This window comes from Odocoileus virginianus, chromosome 22, assembly GCF_023699985.2.
Source record: "Odocoileus virginianus isolate 20LAN1187 ecotype Illinois chromosome 22, Ovbor_1.2, whole genome shotgun sequence".
Taxonomy (NCBI): domain Eukaryota; kingdom Metazoa; phylum Chordata; class Mammalia; order Artiodactyla; family Cervidae; genus Odocoileus; species Odocoileus virginianus.
The window spans coordinates 16,204,096-16,227,420 of record NC_069695.1 but is presented as its reverse complement, the minus strand read 5'-3'; the positions used below and the strand labels follow the sequence as shown (position 1 = coordinate 16,227,420).

General features: G+C 51.9%; 1 protein-coding gene across 2 annotated transcripts in view; it reads left to right on the top strand.

The window, feature by feature from the left end:
• APCDD1 (APC down-regulated 1) overlaps nucleotides 1-23,325 on the top strand; it is a 32,993-nt gene that overhangs the window by 5,792 nt on the left and 3,876 nt on the right. Inside the window, exons 1-3 of one of the 2 annotated variants that reach the window (XM_070452643.1) lie at nucleotides 6,841-7,255; nucleotides 8,057-8,240; nucleotides 11,261-11,792. In XM_070452643.1, coding sequence (XP_070308744.1) covers nucleotides 8,161-8,240; nucleotides 11,261-11,792 — 612 coding nt within the window. In that variant the 5' untranslated portion in view covers nucleotides 6,841-7,255; nucleotides 8,057-8,160. Of the gene's footprint in view, nucleotides 1-6,840; nucleotides 7,256-8,056; nucleotides 8,241-11,260; nucleotides 11,793-23,325 lie in introns of those variants that run through there. The other variant, XM_020899604.2, reaches the window with a different exon arrangement.

The following is a 23,325-nucleotide window of genomic DNA, read 5'->3' as shown; positions in this document are numbered from 1 at the left end:
GTCCCCTGTTGTCCCGTCGTCTCTCCATGGATCTGTCTGCATCACAACAACTCCATCCAGAGAGGCATCCTTGCTCTTGTGCAGGAGGGATGCAGGTCACATTGCATCCAGGACACAAAGGTGCATGGTGAGCAGGGATGGGTCTTTCAGAGACCTGCTGCCCTCCGAAACCACCTTTGTGCATGTCTTGATGTTATACTTACTTGGCTGTTTTGATATTATTTTTTTAAAGCATTAAAGCACCTTTGCAGTGACTACCCAGGTCAGAGGTGAGTTCAGTCCCAAGTGTCCAAGCGTGCCTGGAAGTGTTTCCTTCCCAACTGATTTCTCACTTTATTGTGTGGACGGTGGTGTGGAGTGTTGGGTCCTCAGTCTAGATGGGCAGGTGAGAAGCTGCAGAGTATATCGAGGGGACTCAGATTTTTTAAATGTTACTGAGAACTTGGGGATGTGGCCACACACCATATTTCTCCCCCATGTTTCCCTTCACGTGTCAGTGATGGGGCTGGCCTCATATAATACAAGCTTGCACCCAGTAGGCCTGCAGCCACCTGCTGAGGGGTGAAGGTTGACTCTGAGTCACTACTCTGTCCCCCACCCCCACCCGCCCTTCACCTTCTGTCTGGTCCTGTCGGTGGCCTGGCTCACTCTGCAAGAACAGCGTGGGTTCAAGGATCAATGTGGGTGATGGAGAAATACTGCATTTGTCCTTGTTGAAGCCAGTGTTCAGGGGTGCTTACTGTGAGCAGAGCCTGGCAACCAGGAGGATGTAAACAGTCACCTGGCCCCATGGGCCTTGAACTTAGGGCACAAAACCCTGGGTAAATGGTTAATCCTGTGTCTCCTCTCGTTTGGGGAAATCTGGTCTTTTATTTGCTATCTCTGGGAGTTTTCACCGTCTGAACAGTAGACTGTCAGTCATGGTAGAAGTAAAGGTCATTCTGGAGTCATTTAGAATTTCTGTTGTGAGTAATTTTGCCCGTGGGAATGAGTCGCTCTTGCACACACACATGCACGCACATACCCATGCAGAGTGAACCCATGTGTTCACTCTGGAGGGTGAACACACCCTCTAGAGCCCCAGGAACTCATGTAGTTCTCTGCAAGAGGTCGCCTATGAAGTTGTCCCCTGAGCCTTCAGGAATTTGTTTGTTTTCAGCAAAAGAAGAGTCTCCTTCCAGGGTCCATGTTTTCCTCCCTTCTGTACTTGAAAGAAGCTTCCTCATTGTCATAACCATTTGATCTGGGCCCAGGCCTGAGACCTCAGATGTCAGAGACTGTTCTGTAGTGAAGTCACATTGATAGCCACTTCATCAGAGCACCACTGGCTGGGCCGGCTGGGCGTGGCTGTATCAGGGCCTGGCTCTTCCTAGGACCCTTGAGACCTTGAAGACTGGTTTTCCTCTGCTCCTTTCTGTTCATGTGCCTGATATTTGAGAAATGAGATAATATGTGAGTCAAGTGAATCTTCAAGTGTTTTGCAGATGGTAGTTACCATTCCTGTTCCTCTAATTTTTAATTTGTACTGGGGCACAAAGGCACCTGTTTGATGACTTGGCTAGAGTCACCTTGAAGCCTAGAAACAGCCTCTTTCTACCTACGCTGGTGCTGTTTAACCTTTGAGATGCTCTTTTCCTTGTAGTCATTTGCAACAAAACTTAACGAGTGAGACCCGATGAGCTAGTCTTCTCAACTGACCAAAACATCTAGACTCCTTAGTTCACCAAAACCATGATGTTATTTGTGTGTGCACTCAAACATGTGTGTTTCCTCACTCATATGAGAAACACAGAGAAGGGGACCTTCTCGTGGCCTAAATAGGACTGTCACCTACTCTCCCATGACCACCGCATCCAGAGCACCACCCACAGGCACTGCTGTTCCTAACAGTGACATCACTGTGCACCGCCTTAAGAACCTGAAAGACCGTCATGTCAACTGCACTCAGTGTTCAATGGCAGAATTGTCAACAACCAAATATGGTAATGGGGTTTCCCAGGTGGTGCTAGTGGTAAGGAAAGCATCTGCTAATACAGGAGACTTAAGAGACTCAGGTTCGAATCCTGGGTTGGGAAGATCCCCTGGAGGAGGGAATGGCAACCCACTCCCAGTATTCTTGTCTGGGGAATCCCATGGACAAAGGAGCCTGGTGAGCTGCAGTCCATAAAGTCGCAAATAGTTGGACATGGCTGAAGAGACTTACCATTGGACAGCACACAGTACAGCAAATATGGTGATTAGCCAATGCACTTCTGATTATACTGATAATCTAATCAAGTGGAGGGTTTTAAAGTTATTATGTATGATAAGACATTTACTATTATAAATAATAAGTACACTCAGGTAGGAACTGTTATCACAGTTGCCACCTAGGAGTTGGATGTCGATTTAGGCTGTTGAAGATGGGTGAAAGTGGACCTTTAAGTATTTTGCAAGAGTTTGTTTCTCGACTTAGTGCTGCGTTAGTAATACTCCTGCTCTCCTGTCTCTGTCTTTCTCTCCCTACTTTCATTTTTAAATACCTTCTTGGTGAGACCTCTTCCTACCACATGCCAGAGATGGTTCGTGCCTCTCCAGAACCACAGAGAAGATTTACTGCTTGTTGAAAGCAATTCCCTTCTTTCATCTTTCTCACGTATTCAGGCAAAAACGATACACTGAGCCATGGCAGAAGCTTCATAATTGATCCTCCTACTGCTCATCCCTCCAAAAAAGGGAAAAGTAGTCTTTCCCAAATGGAATCCTTATCCTGTGTTAGTTTGCTTAAAAGCTTTAGGTTCTTCCGTGTTCCAGCCCACTCCGTGCTCAAGATGACATACAAAGGGCTCCGTCCTTGGCCACCTGGGGATCTCTCCTCCATGAGGCCTCTCCATCCTTCTTTCTTGTGTTGAGCGTGGGCTGTAAACTGCCTGGACCATGTCCACTGTCTTCAGGACACAGCGGCTCCTCCAGGAACAACCCCCCCCCATGGTTGAACTCAGAAGCTGCTCCCCCTCATAAGCCCCTCCATAAATCCTGGGGTCTGGTTTCTTCCCCAACTGTAGGATGTGCCTATAGAGTGAATGCCTGGCCCTCTGGAGCCTTTCTGATGGTGTGAGTGAGTTGCTAGTTTCAGTCCCATATTTGGAGCTGGCACAGTCCTGACGATGCGAGAAAACGGGGCCCTGGGTTGGTCCTTAGACTGGTCTTGTAGGGTACCCCATGGCTGATCCTGGGAAGGGAGTCTTGGGGTATAAGGAGTGGGGAGTGGTCCACATGGCCTCCTCTACAGCTGAACTAGGTGCCTCATGTGGCCATTTCACTCCCAGTTGTTGATTGAATATTAGACTGAGCCTGGCTCAGACGCTAAAGAATCCACCTGCAACGCAGAAGACCTGGGTTTGATCCCTGTGTTGGGAAGATCTCCTGGAGAAGGAAATGGCTACTCACTCCTGTGTTCCTTTTTTTTTTAATTGAAGGATAATTGCTTTACAGAATTTTGTTGTATTCTGTCAAACTGCAACATGAATCAGCCATAGGTATACATATATCCCCTCTCTCTTGAACCTCCCTCCATCTACCACCACATTCCGCCCCTCTAGGTTGATACAGAGCCCCTGTTTGAGTTTCCTGAGACATACAGCAAATTCCTGTTGGCTACCTATTTTACAAGTGGTAATGTAAGTTTCCATGTTACTCTCTTCATACATCTCACCCTCTCCACCCCTCTCCCCATAAATCTGTCCTCTATGTCTGTTTCTTCATTGCGACACTCCAGTATTCTTGCCTGGAGAATCCCAGGGACAGAGGAGCCTGGCAGGCTACAGTCCATGGGATCGCAGAGTTGGACACAACTGACTAACACTTCATTTTCACAAGGGGCTGGTGTCCACGACTTACACCAGGCGAGCTGGGTGAGTGTTGGCGACGCCCGTCCAGAGCTGACCATTAGAGACAGCTTCTCCTGCCTGCTCCCACTTGACCCCTTCAGTTTTGCTCCCTAAGAACCATCAAGGTGATGGGTACTTTGAAGGAAAAAGATAAAAAGAGAACAAATTCCAGTCCTATTTCCCACCCTAAAGATTCATCCCCACCTGGTGAGTAGCCCTGAGTCCCAGGGAGGGGTTGTCTATCGAGGCCTCAGTCCTGCGGGCCTCCTGGGCAACACCTCGCCTGGCCCCCGATGTGGCCCATTGTCCACCAGGAGCAGCAGCAAGATGGAGATCTGTCTCTAGAAGCCCTTTGCCTGCTCTCTAATGATGTGCAATTGGTAGTTTGGGGATTTTATTTCTCTCTTCCCTGGTTAAAAAGCTGCCCATGAGCTCCGTCCCTGGGTGGCCCCCGCCTCCTGCACAACCATGCAGGTCCCGAGCACCACGTTCTCTTCCCCTGTCCCCGAACCTACCTCCTCCCCAGACCCGGTCACCATCCACACTGGTCCTTGGACGTCCAGCCCAGCGAGACCTTGAGCGTCTCCATGTTGGAAAAACTCAGCTTCATTCTTCTTTGTGCTTCCAGCCCCTATGCTGCACAGAGTGGCAGCACGTGGGCACTGGTTACGGTGAGTAGAGCTTGTCACCGGCCTCGGGCCCCCACCCTCCTCTCCATCCGGGTCACAGTGAGTCAGCTGCCAGGAGCCCGGGCCTCTGGGCACCCTGTCTGTGCAGAGCTCGGAGCTCACCAGGTCAGGGGCCTCGTACGGTTATGGTAGCCGTTCTGTTAGTTAGGAAGGGCTTTCTCAGGGCCTCTAAGAGCCTGATCATCATTTAAAATAAAAGCATACGTGCATGCTAAGTCGTTTCAGCCTTGTCTGACTCTCGGCAACCCCATGGACTCCAGCCCACCAGCATCCTTGGGATTCTCCAGGCAAGAATACTGGGAGCAGGTTACCATGCCCTCCTTCAGGGGATCTTCCTGACCCAGGGATCGAACCCACGTTTCCTGCAGCTCCTGAATTGCAGGTGGATTCTTTACCACTGAGCCACTGGGGAAGCCCTAAAATAATAGCAACTAACATCTAATAAGAACTGTGAACCATGTGCTAAAGGAAATGCTCCTGGCGAGTCCTGAGACTGACCCCAGGACCCCGCAGCGCTGTTCCTTCCTCTTTACAGGTGAGCACACAGGAGCCTGTGGGGGCCGAGTGATGGGTTTGTGGTCACGGTGCCGTTGTGTATTTCATCGGTTGTAGGACTGATATCCTTTCATAAACAAGGTCTTTACAGTGGGTGTGCATCTTCCGGTCACCGTGAGCCTGTGGGTGGTAGTCATGTTGGGGACGTGTCTTCACCTGCGTGAACCTGGATCCAGCTGCCCGTACTGTCCTCAGCTCACTTCCTTTCTGTGCGCTCCTGTTACTCTCCATCTGTGGCATAGTTGCCAATAGCTTGGTCCTGAAAATAGAGTGAAAGTTTGAGCCAGGTATTAGAATTCACTTGTAAATTCCACTCAGCACTGAGAACAAAACCAGGGTGGAAATCAGGCAGACCAGTAAGAGAGCCGGGGGTGTCCTGTGACATCAGTGGGGCGAGTGTTCATCTCAGAGTGAGGGTGGGAAGTAACTGCCCTTACATGTTTCCTCACTGAGAAACAATCAGTTATGTGGAAGGGAAGATGCCCACAAAAAGATGAGGCTGTGTTTGAGCTTTGTTGTAGCTTGTTGCAGATCAGAGCTGTTACTGTCCTAGTGAAGCATTGCAGCTGAAGGCCGGATCTCTCTGGAGCGATGAAGCAGTCAGAGGCCGTGCTCTGAGGGTATCTGGGCACTGCTGCTATTATTTAAATGCAAGTGCTTTTTGTCACTGGTAATAAAATAATGATGCATCTTAACAACCACTGAAGTCTTGGGTTTGATGAAATCCATTAAGTGGCTGATCCAGTTACAAAACCAAGCAGCCCAGCTCCGGCATTTCACCCATATCCACTCCCTTCCAGCTTTCCTTACCTTTATGGGAACACATTTGCAGGGTGTAAAGGGGTTTATATAAATTAGTTTTAGAACAGAGCTTGGCTTGGTTGATCTGAGAGCATGGCATCTTGACTGAATGCTGAGTGTCACATTTAAAAGAGAATCTTTCTCAGTTCCCAGTGTCTCATGACTTGAAGACTTGAATTAAAGTCTATTTTTTTTTAAGCCACATAACAATTGCTCGCACAATTGACTAAACGGATGGCAAGTTATACTGTATTATAGCTTGGTTTCACTCCCACCAGGGGACTCAGGAAGTGCTTCCTATTGTCAGGATGATCACCACTCTTGGGGTTGGTGGAGGCATCCCTCTCCAGCCTCAAGTTCAAAGCCAGCTGAGAGAGGTCCACACAGGTGCCAGACAAATGGGGACTGAAACCCTGGAATTAGGCTAGATACCCCACCAGAAGACACAGGGAGGGTGGATGGCCATGTAGGATTGCTAACAGGTCACCCCTGACTTTTCCAGACTTTCCTCCTTCCCAGAGCCACAGCCTACCTACTGAACGGGCCTCACTGTGGGGCTGGCAGAGGGGCTGATCAGAGTGCATGTGTTTTGAAAACAGGCTGGCTTTGCAAAGAGAAACAGCCAGGTTAGCAGACTTGTGTCCTGCCTGTTTCCTTCTCCTCTCTGGGGAGGGTTGGGAATGGAGCACCCAGGAGTATCACTACAGCAGAAAGGCCTTTACTGGGATGGAGTTGAAGGCCATGGGGAAGGGGTCCTTACTTAACAGCCCTAAGCATTGATATCTACACCACCTGATGCAGATTTCTGAGTTTTAGCGTTACCACATTACCATGTGGCACTACTGGTAAAGAACCCCCCTGCTGATGCAGGAGACATAAGAGACATGGGTTTGATCCCTGGGTCGGGAAGATCCCCTGGAGGAGGGCATGGCAACCCACTCCAGTATTTTGGAGAATCCCATGGACAGAGGAGCCTGGTGGGCTACAGTCCGTAGGGTCGCAAAGAGTCGTACACAACTGAGCACACACACATACACACACTCTAAATCAGGTGTGACTCACGTGGTTTGGCCGAACAGAGTTGGTGGTGACGTAGCATTTAACATTTATTATGAAACGATTACCACAATCAGTTTTGTTAACACCCATCTTTCATTGTTGTATGTTTGTCTAATAGTTGTTTTTTTTTTTTTTTACTAACACAGTGCTGAATACCTAGTGGGTCCACAATAAAGATCCATCAGATCATGAGTTATTTCAGGATTGACTCTCAGAAGGAATGGCAGGCTTTCAGAAAGACAGCTCCGCCTGTTTTCATTGCCTTTTCCTGAACACGTGGTGGTAATACTTTTGTATGCACATTTTGGCCAACCTGGTCTACATGTACTAAAGAGGTGTTTCGGCCTAGGTCCCCTCTACCCTGGAAAACATTTACAGGTGTTCAGTCTTGCAGTCAGTCTTATTTTAAACCCTGTAACGTATGTTTGTCACCAACTTTGGGTGGCAGCTTTGAGAGATCACGGGGGAAATGTCACCCCTGCCCCCTTGAAGGGCGAGTGGAAGACTGGTACCACCTTTAGAGGGTGTGCACTTGGAGACTGATGACCCCGAGATGCATGAGGTAGTGCGCGCAGAAGGGAGCCCCTACGGCAGGGTGTCTCCTGAGCGCCATGGGCCTCTCCCGCCAGTTCCTTTCACCCTTTTGCTGAGGCCACTGCCATCTGTGTGTGACTGGCCTGTCCACCTTCCCGACCTCCCTTCCTGCCATCCTTCCAGCCCTGTCTCCAGCCTCGGTGGCCCTGAAGCACAGGCTTCTCTCCCCTGCAGCCCTGCACAGCTGTTCCCAGAGGCATGGCCTTGTTGGCTGGTTCAGGAAACTGGATTTGGGCTCTGGCTTTGCTAGGGACTCACCAAGTGACCTCACGCAAGTCACGTTCATTGTCTTCCTGGATCCCATCTTCTCAGCTGGGCGAGGATCTCCTGAGACCCTTTCCCACTGAGGCGTGTGAATTCCAGGAGAGCAGGAACAGCCATCGACCCGGCGTTTCCCACCTGGGGGATGTCCCTGCCTCGGGGAAGTTCCTCCGCCAGCCTCAGGTCTCTCGGGCTCCACTGACACGCGCTTCCGCGTTTCTGTTTCAGGGCTGGGAGAGGGCTCTGCTCTCCTTCATCCGGACAGCAGGACCCATCCCAGGTCCTTGGAGAAAAGCGCCTGGCGGGCCTTCAAGGAATCCCAGTGTCATCACATGCTCAAACACCTCCACAATGGAGCCAGGATCACCGTGCAGATGCCACCTGCCATCGAGGGCCACTGGGTGTCCACCGGGTAAGTGGCCGGGGCGCGAGGGCCCGGCGAGTGCACTTCTTAGGGTTTCTCAGTTGCACAGAGGCTTTCTAGAACCCACAGTGATCCTGGGGTTGTCTGAGTTCTCACTCAGAGCCAAGTGACTCTTGGAAGCCTGGGTTGATGAAGAAACAGAGCTCGGTCCTGCAGAAATCTTAGCCTGGGCAGTGGGGATACGGGGCCACTGTGAAGCCACCAGGAGTGAAAGCGTCCTTGTTTACTGAACCTGAGGACCACTCGAGTATGAAAAGAAACCATTAGCAAGTGAAATTAGCAAGCGTCTGTGTTTCACCAACCCTGAAACATGACGTGCAAGCTTCTGATGGTCTAAATAGTCTAGCCGTATTCTGGTAAGTTGATATCCAGCTTCAGAGTCTGAGAGTACGTTGAAAGGGACCCACACTGCCTGGACCAGCCAGGGCACAGCTCTTGGCTTCTTTTCCAGGCTGTGGAGCTGAGATTTATCCTGGTTTGAGCTCTGGCTTATCTTCCATTAGAGCTTTTAAAAATAGCCCAGAGGCAGACCTGTAGTCCTCGCCCTGCCCATTAAATTGGTGCAAATTCACATAGCTAACTAGGCTAAGGAATAGTGGGATCTGACACCTTCTGTGCAGACCCTCCCCAGGTGTCTCAGGGAGGGTTCACAGGCATCCAGAGAAGAGAGGGAAAAAAAGAATAAGACAAGGAAGACCCAGAGGTTTTTTGGTCTGTTTTTTTCTTTTCCTCTAAAAATGGGGTTTCTCAGAATAACCTCCTCATCAGTATTGGCACAGACAATCTTAAAGCAGTGTACTTTTAAATAATTTATCATTTTGTTCAACAAATATTTCTAGAGTGCACAAATGTTTACTGCGCCTGAGCACAGTTCTAGATTTCGTGTGTGTAGCAGAGAATCAAATAGACACGTCTTTAGGAATTTCACAAATAAACACACAAAGAAGTGTTACGAAGAGAGAAAAAAAACAACAGGTGCTCCAAGAGAATCTCAGGGCCCCTATTTTAGGACGGGTTGGGGTGGGAAGGGCTACCAAGATGAGGACACTTGAGCTGAGATGTCCTTGGCAGTGCAAGACTGGGAAGAGCTCTTGCTGTGGGGCAGGCAGAGGCTGGACTGGAGAAGCACCATGGTAGCCCTGTGCCTGGGGCGGGGGCGGGACAGTCCCCAGGAGGCCAAGGAGGAGGCTAAGCTGGCTCTCAGGGTCCTTGCAGGCCAAGTCTCTGTGAGTCTGGCTTTTAAAGTAAGAGAACTGGGGATGCCATTGAAGAGATTTCAGCAAGGGCCCTGTTAACAGCCCGTTGTAATGTGACTGAAGGATGCTCTGGCTCAAGGGGATGGTGGAAAGAGTGATGGGGATAGTAGGGTTCTCGGCCTCCTTAATCAATAGAAATCAATCAGAGGCCAGACAAGAAATTCAGGCCAGGCTTTACTGGGGCCCCTGCTGCAGCAGAGGGGAGCAAAAAGAAGTAATAGGTTGCTTTGCTCGCCCAGGTGGCTTAGTGGTAAAGCATCCGCAGGCCAATGCGGGACACTCGGGTTTGATTCCTGGGTTGGGAAGATCCCCTGGAGGAGGAAATAGCAACCCACCCCAGTATTCTTGCCTGGGACATCCCATGGACAGAGGAGCCTGGCAGGCTACACCCCACGGGGTCACAAGAGTCAGACACGACTTAGTGACTAAACAAGGATAACAACAACCCCCCAAGGGAAGGGTGAGCTTGTTCTTTACATGGGATGAGGGTAGGGGGTGTATCCAGGGGTTGGCAGGTGGGATGGCTTAGGTGGTCTGCCCACCCCTTAAGTGGTATTGAGTGCAGGGGGCACATACAGTCCCCTGCTTTTGCTCCCGGCTCTTCAGAAGGCAGTGGGGTTTTTGGTCTTTCTGTATTTTGTTGTCCATCATTTGCCCAACTGCACATGCACACAGTTATTTTTAGTCTTGTAGTTTCTATTTATCCATTGCTGGAGGAGAAGTGTGTCCAGGTGCAGGCACTGCAGCCAAGGGTCCTGGGTCCCAGCCCCTTTCAACTTGGGGATGACCAATTAAAAACCTAGCTAGAGACTAGTTCCAGCTGGAGATGGCTGAGGGCTGGGTGAGGGGAGTCAGAGTCTGTGGGCTGATGGAGAAGTGAGTGGGTGCAAACTTAGAACTGGATCAGCAGATTCTCAAGTGAGATGAGGTATGAGAAGTCAGTGATGCTCTTGTCTAAGCCATTGCAGCAGACATGAGCCTGCTTGCACGGAAGGACTCCTCTCTCCCTGGGGGATGGGGGGAATATGGGTTTCCTCTCCCTCTGTCACAGAGACAGATGCTCAGAGGACCACTGGGTGCTGTATGTCCACTCAGCATCTGCCGGCAGGTGAAGGTCTCTCCCCAGAGAATGGTACCCACTTCCAGTAATGCTTAGTCGTGTCTGACTCTTTGCGACCCATAGACTATAGCCCCTGGTCCATGGGATTTCCCAGGCAAGAATACTGGAGTGGGTTGCCATTTCCTCCTCCTCTTCCTGACCCAGGGGTCAAACCCACATCGCCTGTGTCTCCTGCATTGCAGGTGGATTCTTTACCATTGAGCCGTCAGGGAAGCACTAATGCCCATCCACCAGCTTATAAACTAACAGTAATTTTGAGAACCACTGGCCTTTGGGATGTCAGCTTCACAGCTTGATTTAGCCACACATGGCTCAAACCAGATTTACCATACCTACTAGGTTTATATATAAATAATAGATACAAGCAGGTTAAAGGCCAAGACTGGTGAGAAGAAAGTCCCAATGTCACCAAGACTAGGATCTGGCTAAAGGTGATGAGTGGATGGATTCTCTGGCCAACCCATTGACCACAACTGTGAGCTGTGGGGTCAGACCCCTGTGATGACCACCCCCCCACTGTGCTCACAGCATCCCCCCATTTTCTGTAGCTGTGAGGTGCGGGGTTGGGCCCCTGTGATGACCCCCCTCCTGTGGCTCCAGGCTCACTGGGTCTCTCCCCTGCTTTCCCGCAGCTGTGAGGTGCGGTCAGGCCCCGAGTTTATCACCAGGTCCTACCGATTCTACCACAACAACACATTCAAGGCCTACCAGTTCTACTACGGCGGCAACCGCTGCACCAGCCCCACCTACACGTTGGTGGTCCGCGGCAAGATCCGCCTGCGCCAGGCCTCCTGGATCATCCGCGGCGGCACTGAGGCTGACTACCAGCTGCACCGCGTGCAGGTCGTGTGTCACTCGGAAGCGGTGGCCGAGCAGCTGGGGCAGCTGGTCAACCGCACGTGCCCCGGCTTTGTGCCGGCTGGGGGCGCCTGGGTGCAGGACGTGCCCTACGACCTGTGGCGGGAGGAGGGCGGGCGCGAGTGCACCCGGGCCGTGAACTTCGCCATGCACGAGCTGCAGCTGGTGCGCGTGGAGAAGCAGCACCTGCCACACAGCCTGGACCGCCTGGTGGAGGAGCTCTTCCTCGGGGACGTGCACACCGACACCACCCAGAGGATGTTCTACCGGCCGTCCAGTTATCAGCCGCCGCTGCAGAACGCCAAGGTATGGCGCAGGGCCAGATACAGGGGTGGGGGCTGAATCACGGAGGGGCTGGGGTGTCCAGCCACCAGCTGCCCCGAAGAACGCCAAGGAACTCTGATGCCCCACTGTGCCCCAGGTGTTGGGGGGGCTCTGTCACAGAGGGACTGCTGGGGGTGATGGGACAGGAGGACTGCAGGCTGGGGGACACAGAGCCTGGGTCAGGGCACCTGAAGGCTCACCTCCAGCTCTGTGATGAGGCCTGGTTTTCCCATCTGATGAGGGTGATGGTCCTGGGTTGGTGGCTCAGAAGGGCCTTGGTGGCCATCCTTGAAAATTTCTAAGTCTTCTTTCTAAGTCTTCTTCTAAGTTAGTCTGTCCTGACCCTCTGGGAGCTTCTTCTATGAGTCCGAGAGGAAAGCTTGCAGGAAATGGAGAGGAGTTATGATCTTAGCACCTGGGAAGACAGAGGGGCAGCCAGGTGGGGATCCCCTGGCCCTGGAGGTGGGCGTGGGGGTGGGGGCTGTGGACTGTTAGAGCCTCCTGCTCTTTCTCCACGACAACCCCATGAGACCGCAACGACCACCCTCTTAGCAGAAAAGTGAGCAGCTGAGGTGTGAGGGGTGGTCTCCTGCCCAGGGTCACTGGTTAGTGACTTTCAGGGTCAGAGCTTGAACCCAGATCTTTCCTGAGACCCTGCCCTCTCCCAGTTGGACTGAGTGAGACCTAAGTCACTGTGGCGCTGTGGAGGATGTGATGGGGACAATGAACATCTTGAATGCTGACCCCCTAATTACACTTGGATTCACCAGGCACTTCCTTCCCGCAGGCTCGGAGTCTGTGTCTGCAGTAACAGGATGGTTTCCACCACAGAATCTGGGGAGGCAGGCAGGGGGCCTGGGTTGCGGGGGATGGGGGGAGGCAGAGAACTGCTCCCCCTCATCAGACCAGCTTTTCTGGAATCCTCTCTAGAACAGCAGCTCTCCAATCACAGGGCTTGTCTGACTTTTGCTTGGTGGTTTATTTGTTGGTTTTTTATTTTTTTGTTTTTTTAAATTTATTTTTAACTGGGGGAAAATTGGTCTTCCCTGGTGGCTCAGCTGGTAAAGAATCCACCTGCAATGCGGGAGACCTGGGTTCGATCCCTGGATTGGGAAGATCCCCTGGAGAAGGGAATGGCTACCCACTCCAGTATCCTGGCCTGGAGAATTCCATGGACTGTATAGCCCTTGGGGTCACAAAGAGTCAGACACGACTGAGTAACTTTCATTTTCTTGCTTTACAGTGTTGTGTTGGTTTCTCATTCGGTTTGTTCTCTCTCCTCTGAGGGTGCTTGTGCCTGGTGAGGGTACTGCACGGTATTGCCCCCACCAGACCACAATTGTCTTCTTTCTGTGAATGTGAGCTTGTGCCATGGAAGTTGGGAAAGTCACCTTTGTGACGACTATGGGACATCTGTGAGGAGGCCAGCCTGCAGACGCTGCTTTCTCTGGGTGCGTGTCTCGGGGACATCCCCTCCTCGGGCTCCAAGCAGACCCAGGTCAGGTCTGTGTGCTGTGCCCTGCAAGTTCCTGGGCTATCTAGAGCAAAGATGGGACAGGGTCATGGGGGAGAGGGCAGCCCTCCTGCCCCCAGGACCCCAGGCGCCCTGACAGGGAGAAGGCAAGCAAGGGCTCTGCCTGCTCCGTGTCTGATGGAGGGGCCCCAGGCCCGGCTCCTGGGAAGTGAAAGGACGTTGTAGGACCTCTGTGGGTGGCTGCCACATCCAGACACTGTGGCTCCTCTCCAGACTCCTGGTGTCGAGACACTGTGAGAAGGGGGTTTGCAAACGTGCACTTAGCGTCCTCTGAGCCCAGCTGAGCTGACATTCATATTGTCTCTGGGAGTGAGTGTGTCACTGGCGAGGATGGCCTGCAGCTCGTCCGGAAACTCCACAGGAGCCAGAGTCCCAATCCGGCCTGGCTGAGCCTACGAGAGGATCGCCTGGGAGCAGAGCCTTTATTCCTGTTCACAGTCCAGCGAGGATACTGGTGAGCAGGATGGTCAGGGGCCAGGAAGGAGAGGGAGGCCAGACAGAGGCCCCCTGCCTCAGAGAGGCCGCAGATAGGCTGGACCTGGCCTGGGGCTGTGTGTGCACATCATGGGGTCCAGGCCCCGCTTCCTCACCTGAGGATGCCCACATGGGCTCTTTGATCTCCTGCGCTCTCCTTACACCTGGAAAAGCAGGGAATGCCCACACCCAGCTCTCTCTTTCCACCTCTGTCTCCTCCGCTTCTCAATGTTCTCTGGCTCTTAGAACAAAGTTAAAGGGTAAACCCTTGCTCCTGAACTGGTGGCTCCAGAGAGGCACCCCCAGTCCTGTGCCCACTGGGCTGACTTCCCTCACCAAGCCCCGCCGTCTGTTGGGAGAGCCAGGCTCACACTCCAGCTCCTGGAGCACACACATTTCGGAAATGAGTCATGACACGTCAGCGTGGGGATAGAGGGTGGCACCTATAAGGCTGGCCTTCTTAGGATTTTCATAAAAGAGTCGAGGCTTTGTTTTCTGACAGCACTGGACAGACTGCAGAATATGTGGACCTTGGAGATGGAGCCAGTCCCAGGGTCCAGGTCTCCCGGGGTCACCAGCTGCAGGCTTGACAGTGTTTTTCTGACCTCTGGAAGTAAATCTTTCCTGTAAAAGAAGCAGAATTGATTGGGTTGACATGCAGAGCACTATCAGGCATTGGGAGAGGCCGCCCACCCGGCCTGCAGTGAGGAGCCCTCAGGGCAGGTGGCTCCTGGGAGGGAGGGTGGCTGAGGAGGGCCCCCCCAGCGATGGTGAGGCTGTAAGATGGATCCTCCTGTTTTCTCTTCCCTCCTCTGAGAGGACTGTTTCCCCAGATGCTTAAGAAATAAACTCTTTAAAACCCAGGCCACGATCCCTCTCCTCATTAAAGAAACGCTAAGGGTGGAGAGAGCCTTGGACCATAGAGATTACCCAGGACACACTGTCGAGTTTTGTTGTTTGTTTCAAAGGAAGGTATTGAACAGTGTGAAGAGTGTGATACCGTATGTAAAACTAGCAACAGAAGAAGAAGGTAGGCTGACCAGGGACCTGGTATTTCTGCAATGTCGGAATAAGGAGAAGGGGACAGTACAGCCAGGGACCAGATGTTTGTCACCGGGAACATTTCTGTACCTTTGTTCCATGATGTTATGCTATCCAAACTCATTACCACACTCAAATTCTAAACAGGCAGGACTCTGAGGCTTGGAGGAGAGCGGTGGCCACAGATGAAGTGGTGGCCGGGCTGGGCGGACGTGGGCCGGTGTCCAGGCCTGGGCTGTGCTCTCTGCAGAGGCTGGCCTGGCCCTGTGGCTCGGGGAGCTGAAAAGGCCCGTTCTTCTCCTGTTGTCCCCAGCGTGTGCGTCTGGGCCGCCGCGAGCGAGTGGTCAGGAAGTGTTACGATCCCTCCCCAGGAGCGCTGGGGGCGTGGGTCAATGGGCTTGGCCTCCGGGGCCTCTCCAGAGCCCTAGGTGCTGCTTGCCCACCGGCTCCCGCAGGCCCGCCCTCCCGCCGCCCGGGAAAGGAGGGGCTGGGGGCGCTTCCGGACAGACCACAGGCCCAGCCGCCCCCCCCCTCTGAACCCTTCACCTCCCCTAATCGCCAGTCCTTAGAGACCTGGCTGAAAATTAGCTTAACTGCTAAATTGAGTTTAAAACCACTCGTTTCAGCCCCTCTGGAAATGGGACACCGTGTAAAAATAGAAAAGTTAAATCAGCCTGTTTTTCTTAGCTTTGTACAACTTTGCTGTGAGGTTCAGAGCCCTCGACAAATACTCGATGTTTGAAGAGACTCAGGTGAGCCTCCTGGGAGGATTCTTCCGGATGAAGTTGGCTACTTTTCATTAAAAAGAAAAACAGGACCCCCTAAAGTAACCCTGAAAGAAGAGGCTCGGCCTGAGTCGAGTTCAGCTTCAGGGCACGTTCCCCTCTGCCTGGATTCCTGTGCCGCGGAGGGTTAGCCAGGCGCCTTCTTTCCTCGGCAGAATCAAAAGTGATTAGAGCAAAGATTGCCGGGGTCGCTGGAAACGCCAGGGCCTCAGGATCAGGCTTGCAAGCAAACGGAATTGGGCTTTATCCAAAACCCTAGGCCGGTGAGGCCACAGCATCGTAAATCAGAGAGGTGTCTGCAAACCAGACCACTCTCCCCAGCCACGTGCCTGAGGTATTTGGTCTGGAATGTGATGGCGGGGCTGCCCGGCAAGGAAGAAGCCCAGCAGCACATTTTGGGGCTGCCTGAGCCCTGGGAGGAAGCAGGGGTTCCCATGTGCTTTCTGTCCTGCATTCTCTGCAGACCTCGGGCTCGAACAGCCATTTGTCTGGAGGGAGCTTGTCTTTCCAAGGCTCTTCAGAGCACGTGAGAAATACAGGTTTACGGTGACATCTGTGACATCCCAGTGACCTTGGACCACATGGCCATGGACAGCAGGTGTCCGCCCAGCTCTGGGAGGTGGGTCTGCGGCAGGAAGGGTCTCTCCTTAGGCCTGTGGTTGGCGTGACTCTCGGTGGAGCAGTGAGTGGGTGTCACAGGTGCACGGGTAGAAGGATCCAGAAGCTCACGGAGGAATCTGAGTCCCCGCTCTTTTCTGCCAGTGCAGGGAAAGGAGAGGGGTTTGTGGAGGTGATGGGAATTGGAAGAGGTGGTCGAGGACGGGGCATTCAAGGAGTCAAGACTGAGACAGTGTCAGAAGCCGGCTTACCTTCAGGATGCTGCTCTAAAGAACCGTGACCTTGCCCCTCGGGCTGGGTGCTGCCCAGCGGTGATGGGATCAGCTGATGGGCTCTGGACTCCGGCGGGCTTGCTCAGGTGGACACCCCAGGGCCAAGAAATGCATTATCATGCAACGGCCATGCCGCGTGGCTCCTGGCCTCTGCTCTGTCTGCAGAAATGTGTTTTCTTTTTTTTTTTTCTGATTCCTGAGTGCAAGATTGCTTTATTCAGGGAGTCAGCAGACCAGGAAGTTGTTGTTGTCAGGGACCATGCATGCGGTAAGCATTTCGTCCCTTAAAAGGCCAGGAGGCTGGGAGGACGGCGTGAGCTCCCGGGTACAGGAAGTCAACTGTTGGGAAGTCCGGGGTGAGTCCTGATGTTCGGGGTGTTGGCCAAGCTGCGGGGAGAGGACAGGGCAGGGGTCAGACGTGGGGTCCACCGCCTTCATGGCAAACTCGACTGTGAGGATGAGTCGCCTTCAGTTCTTTAAATGTTCTAGGACACAACCAAGTAAATGTTAATTCAGAGTTCCTTCTGAAACCTCCCCTACAGTCATCTGTATTGAAGATCAGCGGTCTTCTCAAGGATCTTTCTATCCTGCTGTTGGGTCTGGGCGCAGTGTGTCTGCAAGGGCAAGCTGAAGGCAGGATTCTCTCTCATGTGATTTACAGGAAGGGTCTCTGGGAGCACACGGCTCAGACTCTAAACCTCCTAGAAAACCGTTTCTAGGAAATGCAGTGTTGTTCCCCAGGGACACACCCAATGCCCCGTCCTACCTCCAGGACGCAGTGTTCCCTCGACTCTGCTCCGGAAGCATCTGGCAGCCACACACAGGGCCGAGGAGTGGCTGAGCCTCTCTTGCCCTCTCCCCTTGTCCTTCCAGCTGGACCCTTCTGTGGTGCCTGCATCACAGCTACAGGGTTGCCGGGCAGCATCTTTGTGTAGCTGAGTCCTCTTCCCTCAGCACCCGCATCAGCTCCTGGCTGGTGGTAACCAGGCTGAGTGGGGTCTGAGCGCTGCTCCAGCCTGGCCAGACATACTGCCAGCCTCCAGGGGTGGGGAGTGGGGTCTAAGGCTACAGTTACAGACACCCAACCCATTTCTTGCTGCAGGTCACTCCTCTTGTTGAAATGCTCTTCCCCCCTTAGTCATCGTGAAAGCCTGCTATTTAAGAAAAGCATCTGGGGGACTTCCCTTATAGTCCAGTGGTTAAGAATTCACCTTGCAATGCAGGGGACACATGTTTGATCCCTGGTTGGGGAACTAATATCCTACACGCCACAGAGCAGCTGAGCCTGCCTACCACAGCTAGAGAGTCCTGTGCTGCAAGGAAGGATCCCGAGTGCTGCGACTAAGACCCGACCCAGCCAAATAAATAAATATTTTTTAAAAAAGAAAAGCATCTTGAAAAAGAGAAATTTCACACCTGGGGCAGTATCTCAGCCTTAATTTTTGCTTCCCCACGGTTGTTCCTATAGATCTTTTGAGTTTTATTCAAGCCAAAGTGAAAGTGAAAGTCGCTCAGTCATGTCCAACTCTTTGCAATCCCATGGACTTCCCACCAGACTTCTCTTGTCCATGAAATTCTCCAGGCAAGAATACTGGAGTGGGTTGCCATTCCCTTCTTCAGGGGATCTTCCCGACCCAGGGATTGAACCTTGAACCTGGGTCTCCTGAATTGCAGGCAGATTCTTTACCATCTGAGCCACCGGGGAAGCCCAATATTCAAGCCAGGGATGGTGGTAATTAACAGCATGAATCAGAACTTTTTAAAAAAATCCTATCCACAAGACAGAAAAGTGTTCCCTTTATCCAACCATGACTGAAACTGTCCCCTTGTTGACAGTGTCCATTGAGAGGCCAGAAATCCCATTCATTTGTGACATTTGGTTTCTTAATACCAACTGAAAGAGTTGTTTAAAATTGTGACTAGTCAACTCAACAACAATTACAATAAAAGAAACCCAATTAAAAAATGAGGAAGGGGAGTTCCCTGATAGTCCAGTGGTTAGGATTCCAGGTTTTCTCTGCCAGGGCCCGGGTTCAGTCCTTGGTTGGGGAGCTAAGATTCCACAAGCCATGTGGCACAGCCACAGAAGATGTACAGATTAGCCCATAAGTGCATGAAAGATGCTCAGCATTTCTAATCCTTAGGGAAATGCAGATTGGAACTGCAGTGGGTTACCACCTTCACACCTATTAGGATGGCTGTTACAAAGAAAGGAGAAAGTAGCCGTTGGTGAGGATATAGAGAAATGGGGACCTTTGTGAGAATGTATGGTGTGCAGCTGCTGTGGAAAACCATATGGCAAGTCCTCAAAACATCAAACACAGAATTGTCCTTGTTCAGCCGCTCAGTCGTGTCCAACTCTGTGACCCCATGACTGTAGCCCACCAGACTCCTGTCCACGGGATTCTACAGGCAAGGATACTGGGGTGGGTTGTGGTTTCCTCCTCCAGAGGATCTTCCCGACCCAGGGATCGAACCCATGCGTCCTGCACTGGCAGGCGGATTCTTTACTACTGAGCTACAGGGGAAGCCCAAAGACAGAATTACAATTAGCAATTCCATGTATTGACCCCAAAGAATTGAAAGCAAGGTCTGAGGTGTAGTGGACCGCCATGTAGCGAACAAGTGGAAGCAGTGCAGGTGTCCACCGGCAGATGATGGCTAAACCAAATGTGCACGCACACAGTGGAGTACCACTCAGCCTTAGGACGGAGATTCTGACACAGGCTGACGTGTGGACGAACCTTGAGGACATTGTGTTAAATAAGCCAGTTACAAGAAGGACTGTATGATCCCACTTATATGAGGGACCTCAAGTTGTAATATATTCTTAGAGACAGACAGTAGGATGCTGGTTGTCAGGGGCTCGAATGAGGTGGGGACAGAGTTTTGGAAGATGAAGAAGTTCTGGAGACTGCTGGTGGTGATGATTGGACCACTATGTGAATGCACGTCGATGGCAAGTTTTATGTTATGTATATTTTACCACTACGGGGGCTTCCCAGATGGCACTAGTGGTAAAGAACCTGCCTGCCAATGAAGGAGACATAAGAGACATGGGTTTAATCCCTGAGTTTGGAAGATCCCCTGGAGGAAGGCATGGCAACCCACTCCAGTATTCTTGCCTGGAGAATCCCACGGACTTAGAGGAGCCTGGTGGGTTACAATCCATGAGGTTGCACAGAGTCAGACATGACTGAAGCGACTTAGGATGCATGAAGTCAAGTAATTAGTTTACAGATTTTGCAAGATCAATACCCAAGGGCCAGCTTCCTCCCACTCCCTCCCAGCAGATGGATGACAAGCTTCTCCAAAACTACCCAGCCTGCCTTTCTCCGCTGCCAACCAGAAATGGTTCAGGTGGGACCCTCACTTACATGAAGGGACCAGAGTTCAGCCAGGTCCTCATCTCAAAGTTTAGGACCCCTGCCCTGTCTTTCTTAAAGAAAAACACCAGATACCACTGTGCTGGGCATAGACCAGCCAGGCCACACAGCAGTGCCCCCTCCTCTAGGCTGGTTCCTTTTCTGAAGAGCAGTTGATCCCTGGTGTCATCGGAGCAGCTCTTATAAGAACTAAGGCCTCTTGTTCCCGCCCCACCTGCCCAGTCTAAGAATTCTGGGCACTTCCTGAATGATATTGGTGTTTGAGGAAGCAAACAGATCTTTTCAGGGATTGAGGCTCGTGTCTTCCTAGAATGGCCAGAAATCAAGTGGTCACAAGTGATGTTTTTAAATTCCCAGATAGCAAACCGAATGGTGGAAGCAGGAGGAAGCAAGTGGAGGCTGGGTCGGCCTGTCGGGATCTGCAGTGCACGTGGGCTGCGTAGAATCTGGCTGGTAGGCAGGAGTCGGGGAGCAATCAGCAGGCTGCCAGCTGGCGAGCTCCCGGGGGAGTAGCCAAGCAGTCACTCCTTGCTTTGGAGCACTCTTTGCTCCTTGCTTCCTGTTTTGGAAGCAGCCTGGTGTGTGCTCTCAGAGGGTTCTCTCTCTTTCCAGCGTGTCTCCTACACCACTTGGCATGGTTGCTAACAGGCACCAGCATCAGAACGTTTGTGAAATCTCAGAGACTTGAGTCTGAGTACTGGGCTGGTTTCACTCAGATATTGTGGACTGGGGTGGGGGAGCAGGGACAGCAGGTATAGTTTGATCAAGGTGCTGCTCACAATAACACTTACTAGCCATTAAGCGGCTAACTTCCTGGATGCGGGAGCTTATACGATGTTACAGGCATTATATTAGCTTTCTGTCCCAAACTTTGAGTATCAGAACCCCCTTTTGGGGTAAAAAAAATTTGAAACCTTCACTTCCTAGTAATTTACAAGAAAATAACATCATGGCAAAATTACTGAATTCAATGATGCTTTCTTTCAATTAAATTTGTCTTTTTCATCCTATCATGCATTTGAAAGATCGTAGCACTTATAGCAGGAGACGTGCTATTTGTTTGGTCTTCCTACCAAGTGCCATGCACATACACAGCCCCAACTCGCCAAAACTCCATGCAGCAATTCTCAGAGTACAGAGTGGCCTGCCTTAATCTGTGCTCATTTCCTACAGCATTTATGCAGGTATAACAGTGCTCATTTTATGCATGGGGACGTTGACATGGAGAGATCAGTAACTTTCCTACAGTCCCCAGCTGCAGTTGCTGGCCTTTGGATCTCCTGCCATGGCTGGAATCATCATTTTTTGTGCAAAGAAGCCCTCGTGGGCTGTGTGCACATGTCCTTCCGGTCCGTGTCCTCGTGGTGGCTTACAGACAGCCCCCTGCTGACCACGGACTGTAGGGCACTTTCTTGTGTATCTCAGAGACCTGGGCAGGAAACCGTAGGTGTACAAACACATGGGGCCCGGGACAGAGAAGCCTCTGCGCTGCCTATTGGATCTCCTCCTCAAGCCCCAAGCAAACCTCCTCTCCTGAAAATAATGCCTGGCTCCACTGATGAGCACAAGGACTGTCAGTGGGCATCATGCTGTCCCAGAAGGAGAGCATGGAGGGGGGCGACTGGAATGCCCTGGTCCCCTCCTTTGCCCGCCTGCTCACAGAGGCAGCCCCTCTCAGAGTCAGTGCGAGGGATGGAAAGGCCTGGAGGTTGGATTTCTGCCCAGAGAACAAGTGCCTGCCTGCCGAGTGACCACCTGTCAGTCCTGCCCGCAGGCTCGGAGCTGTGCCTGGTGGGCCCCAGGCAGGGGCGGGGTCAGGGTCGCCCTCCTGCCACAGAGCGGTCACGTGGGCGTGGGCTTCTAGCGTGGCCGGCATTTGGCAGCCTGGGTGGGTTTACAGACCCACGTGGCGGGGAGAGGAGCAGAGAGGATGTCCGTCCTGGGAAGCAGCCCTGGCCACAGGCCTCCTGTGCCTTGAGTCCTGCAGCTGGCAATGGCCGTCTCTCTGGTCACAGAGCTGCCTTCCCAACTCCCAGACCTCAGCTTTTTCTATGAACCCCGAGCCTTGCTCCAGGCAGACAGCATCCACATGGCTAACAGTCTCAGGGGCCCTACTCAGAGGGGGTTTTCTCAGCCGCAGCCCTAGACAACCCTCGTGCAGGATCCACGCTGGTGCCCCAAGGCCCAGGCAAAGAGGCACTCCCTACAGACAAGTGGCTGCTCTCACACTAAGTACGTGGCTTAAAGCCATGAAGCAGGAGTCAGGAAGAGCCAGCACACTGTCCAGACCGTGGGCCAACGCATACAGGTGGGTACAGGAGTGCCCGTATCCTCCCTGGCCTCTGCTCTTGCCTCCTTGAGGCCAAGCCCTCATGCCCTCCTTCTCGGGGACCCCTGCCCTCATGACACAGTGCCCTGAGTCACCCATGGCAACTGGAGTGCTTTTCTTCCTTCTGTGCGTGTGTGCGTGATAAGTCTCTTCAGTCATGTCTGACTCTTTGCAACCCCATGGATTATAGCCTGCCAGGTTCCTCTGTCCATGGGATTCTCCAGGCAGGAATACTGGAGTGGGTTGCTATTCCCTTCTCCAGGAGATCTTCCCGACCTAGGGATCGAACCTGCGTCTCTTCTGTCTCCTACATTTGCAGGTTGATTCTTTACCACTAGCACCACCTCGGAAGCCTTTTTCCTTCTAATGTCTCATAATTATTTTCATTGGAAAAAATCTAGTTGTGGTAAAATACAGGTAACAAAGTGTACCATCTTAGCTACGTCTAGGCATCCAGTTCGGTGATGTCAAGGACATTCGGGTTGTTGTATGACCTTCCTTTCCATCCACCCCAGCCCCCAGTAACTTCTGTTCTGTTTTTGGTTTCCATGGATTTGTCCACTTGAGGTCCCTCTATGTGGGATCGTACGGGGTTTGTCCTCTGTGACTGGCTCATTTCACTTGGTATAATGTCCTCCAGGTTTATCCATGTAACAACCTGCATGTGTCAGAATCCCCTTCCTTTTTCAAGGCTGAATTCTATTCCTTTGCATGTCTGGACTACATTTTCTTTTTTTTTTTTTTTTCCATTTATTTTTATTAGTTGGAGGCTAATTACTTTACAACATTGCAGTGGTTTTTGTCATACATTGAAATGAATTAGCCATGGATTTACATGTATTCCCCATCCCGGTCCCCCCTCCCACCTCCCTCTCTACCCGATCCCTCTGGGTCTTCCCAGTGCACCAGGCCCGAGCACTTGTCTCATTGGACTACATTTTCTTTATTCAGCCACTGATACACAATGTTGCTTCTGCCTTTAGATTATTTTGAATCGTGCTGATGTGAACATGGGTGAACAGATTCCTTTTTGAGGCCCTGATTTCAGTTCTTTAGGGTATAAGCCAGAAGTGGGG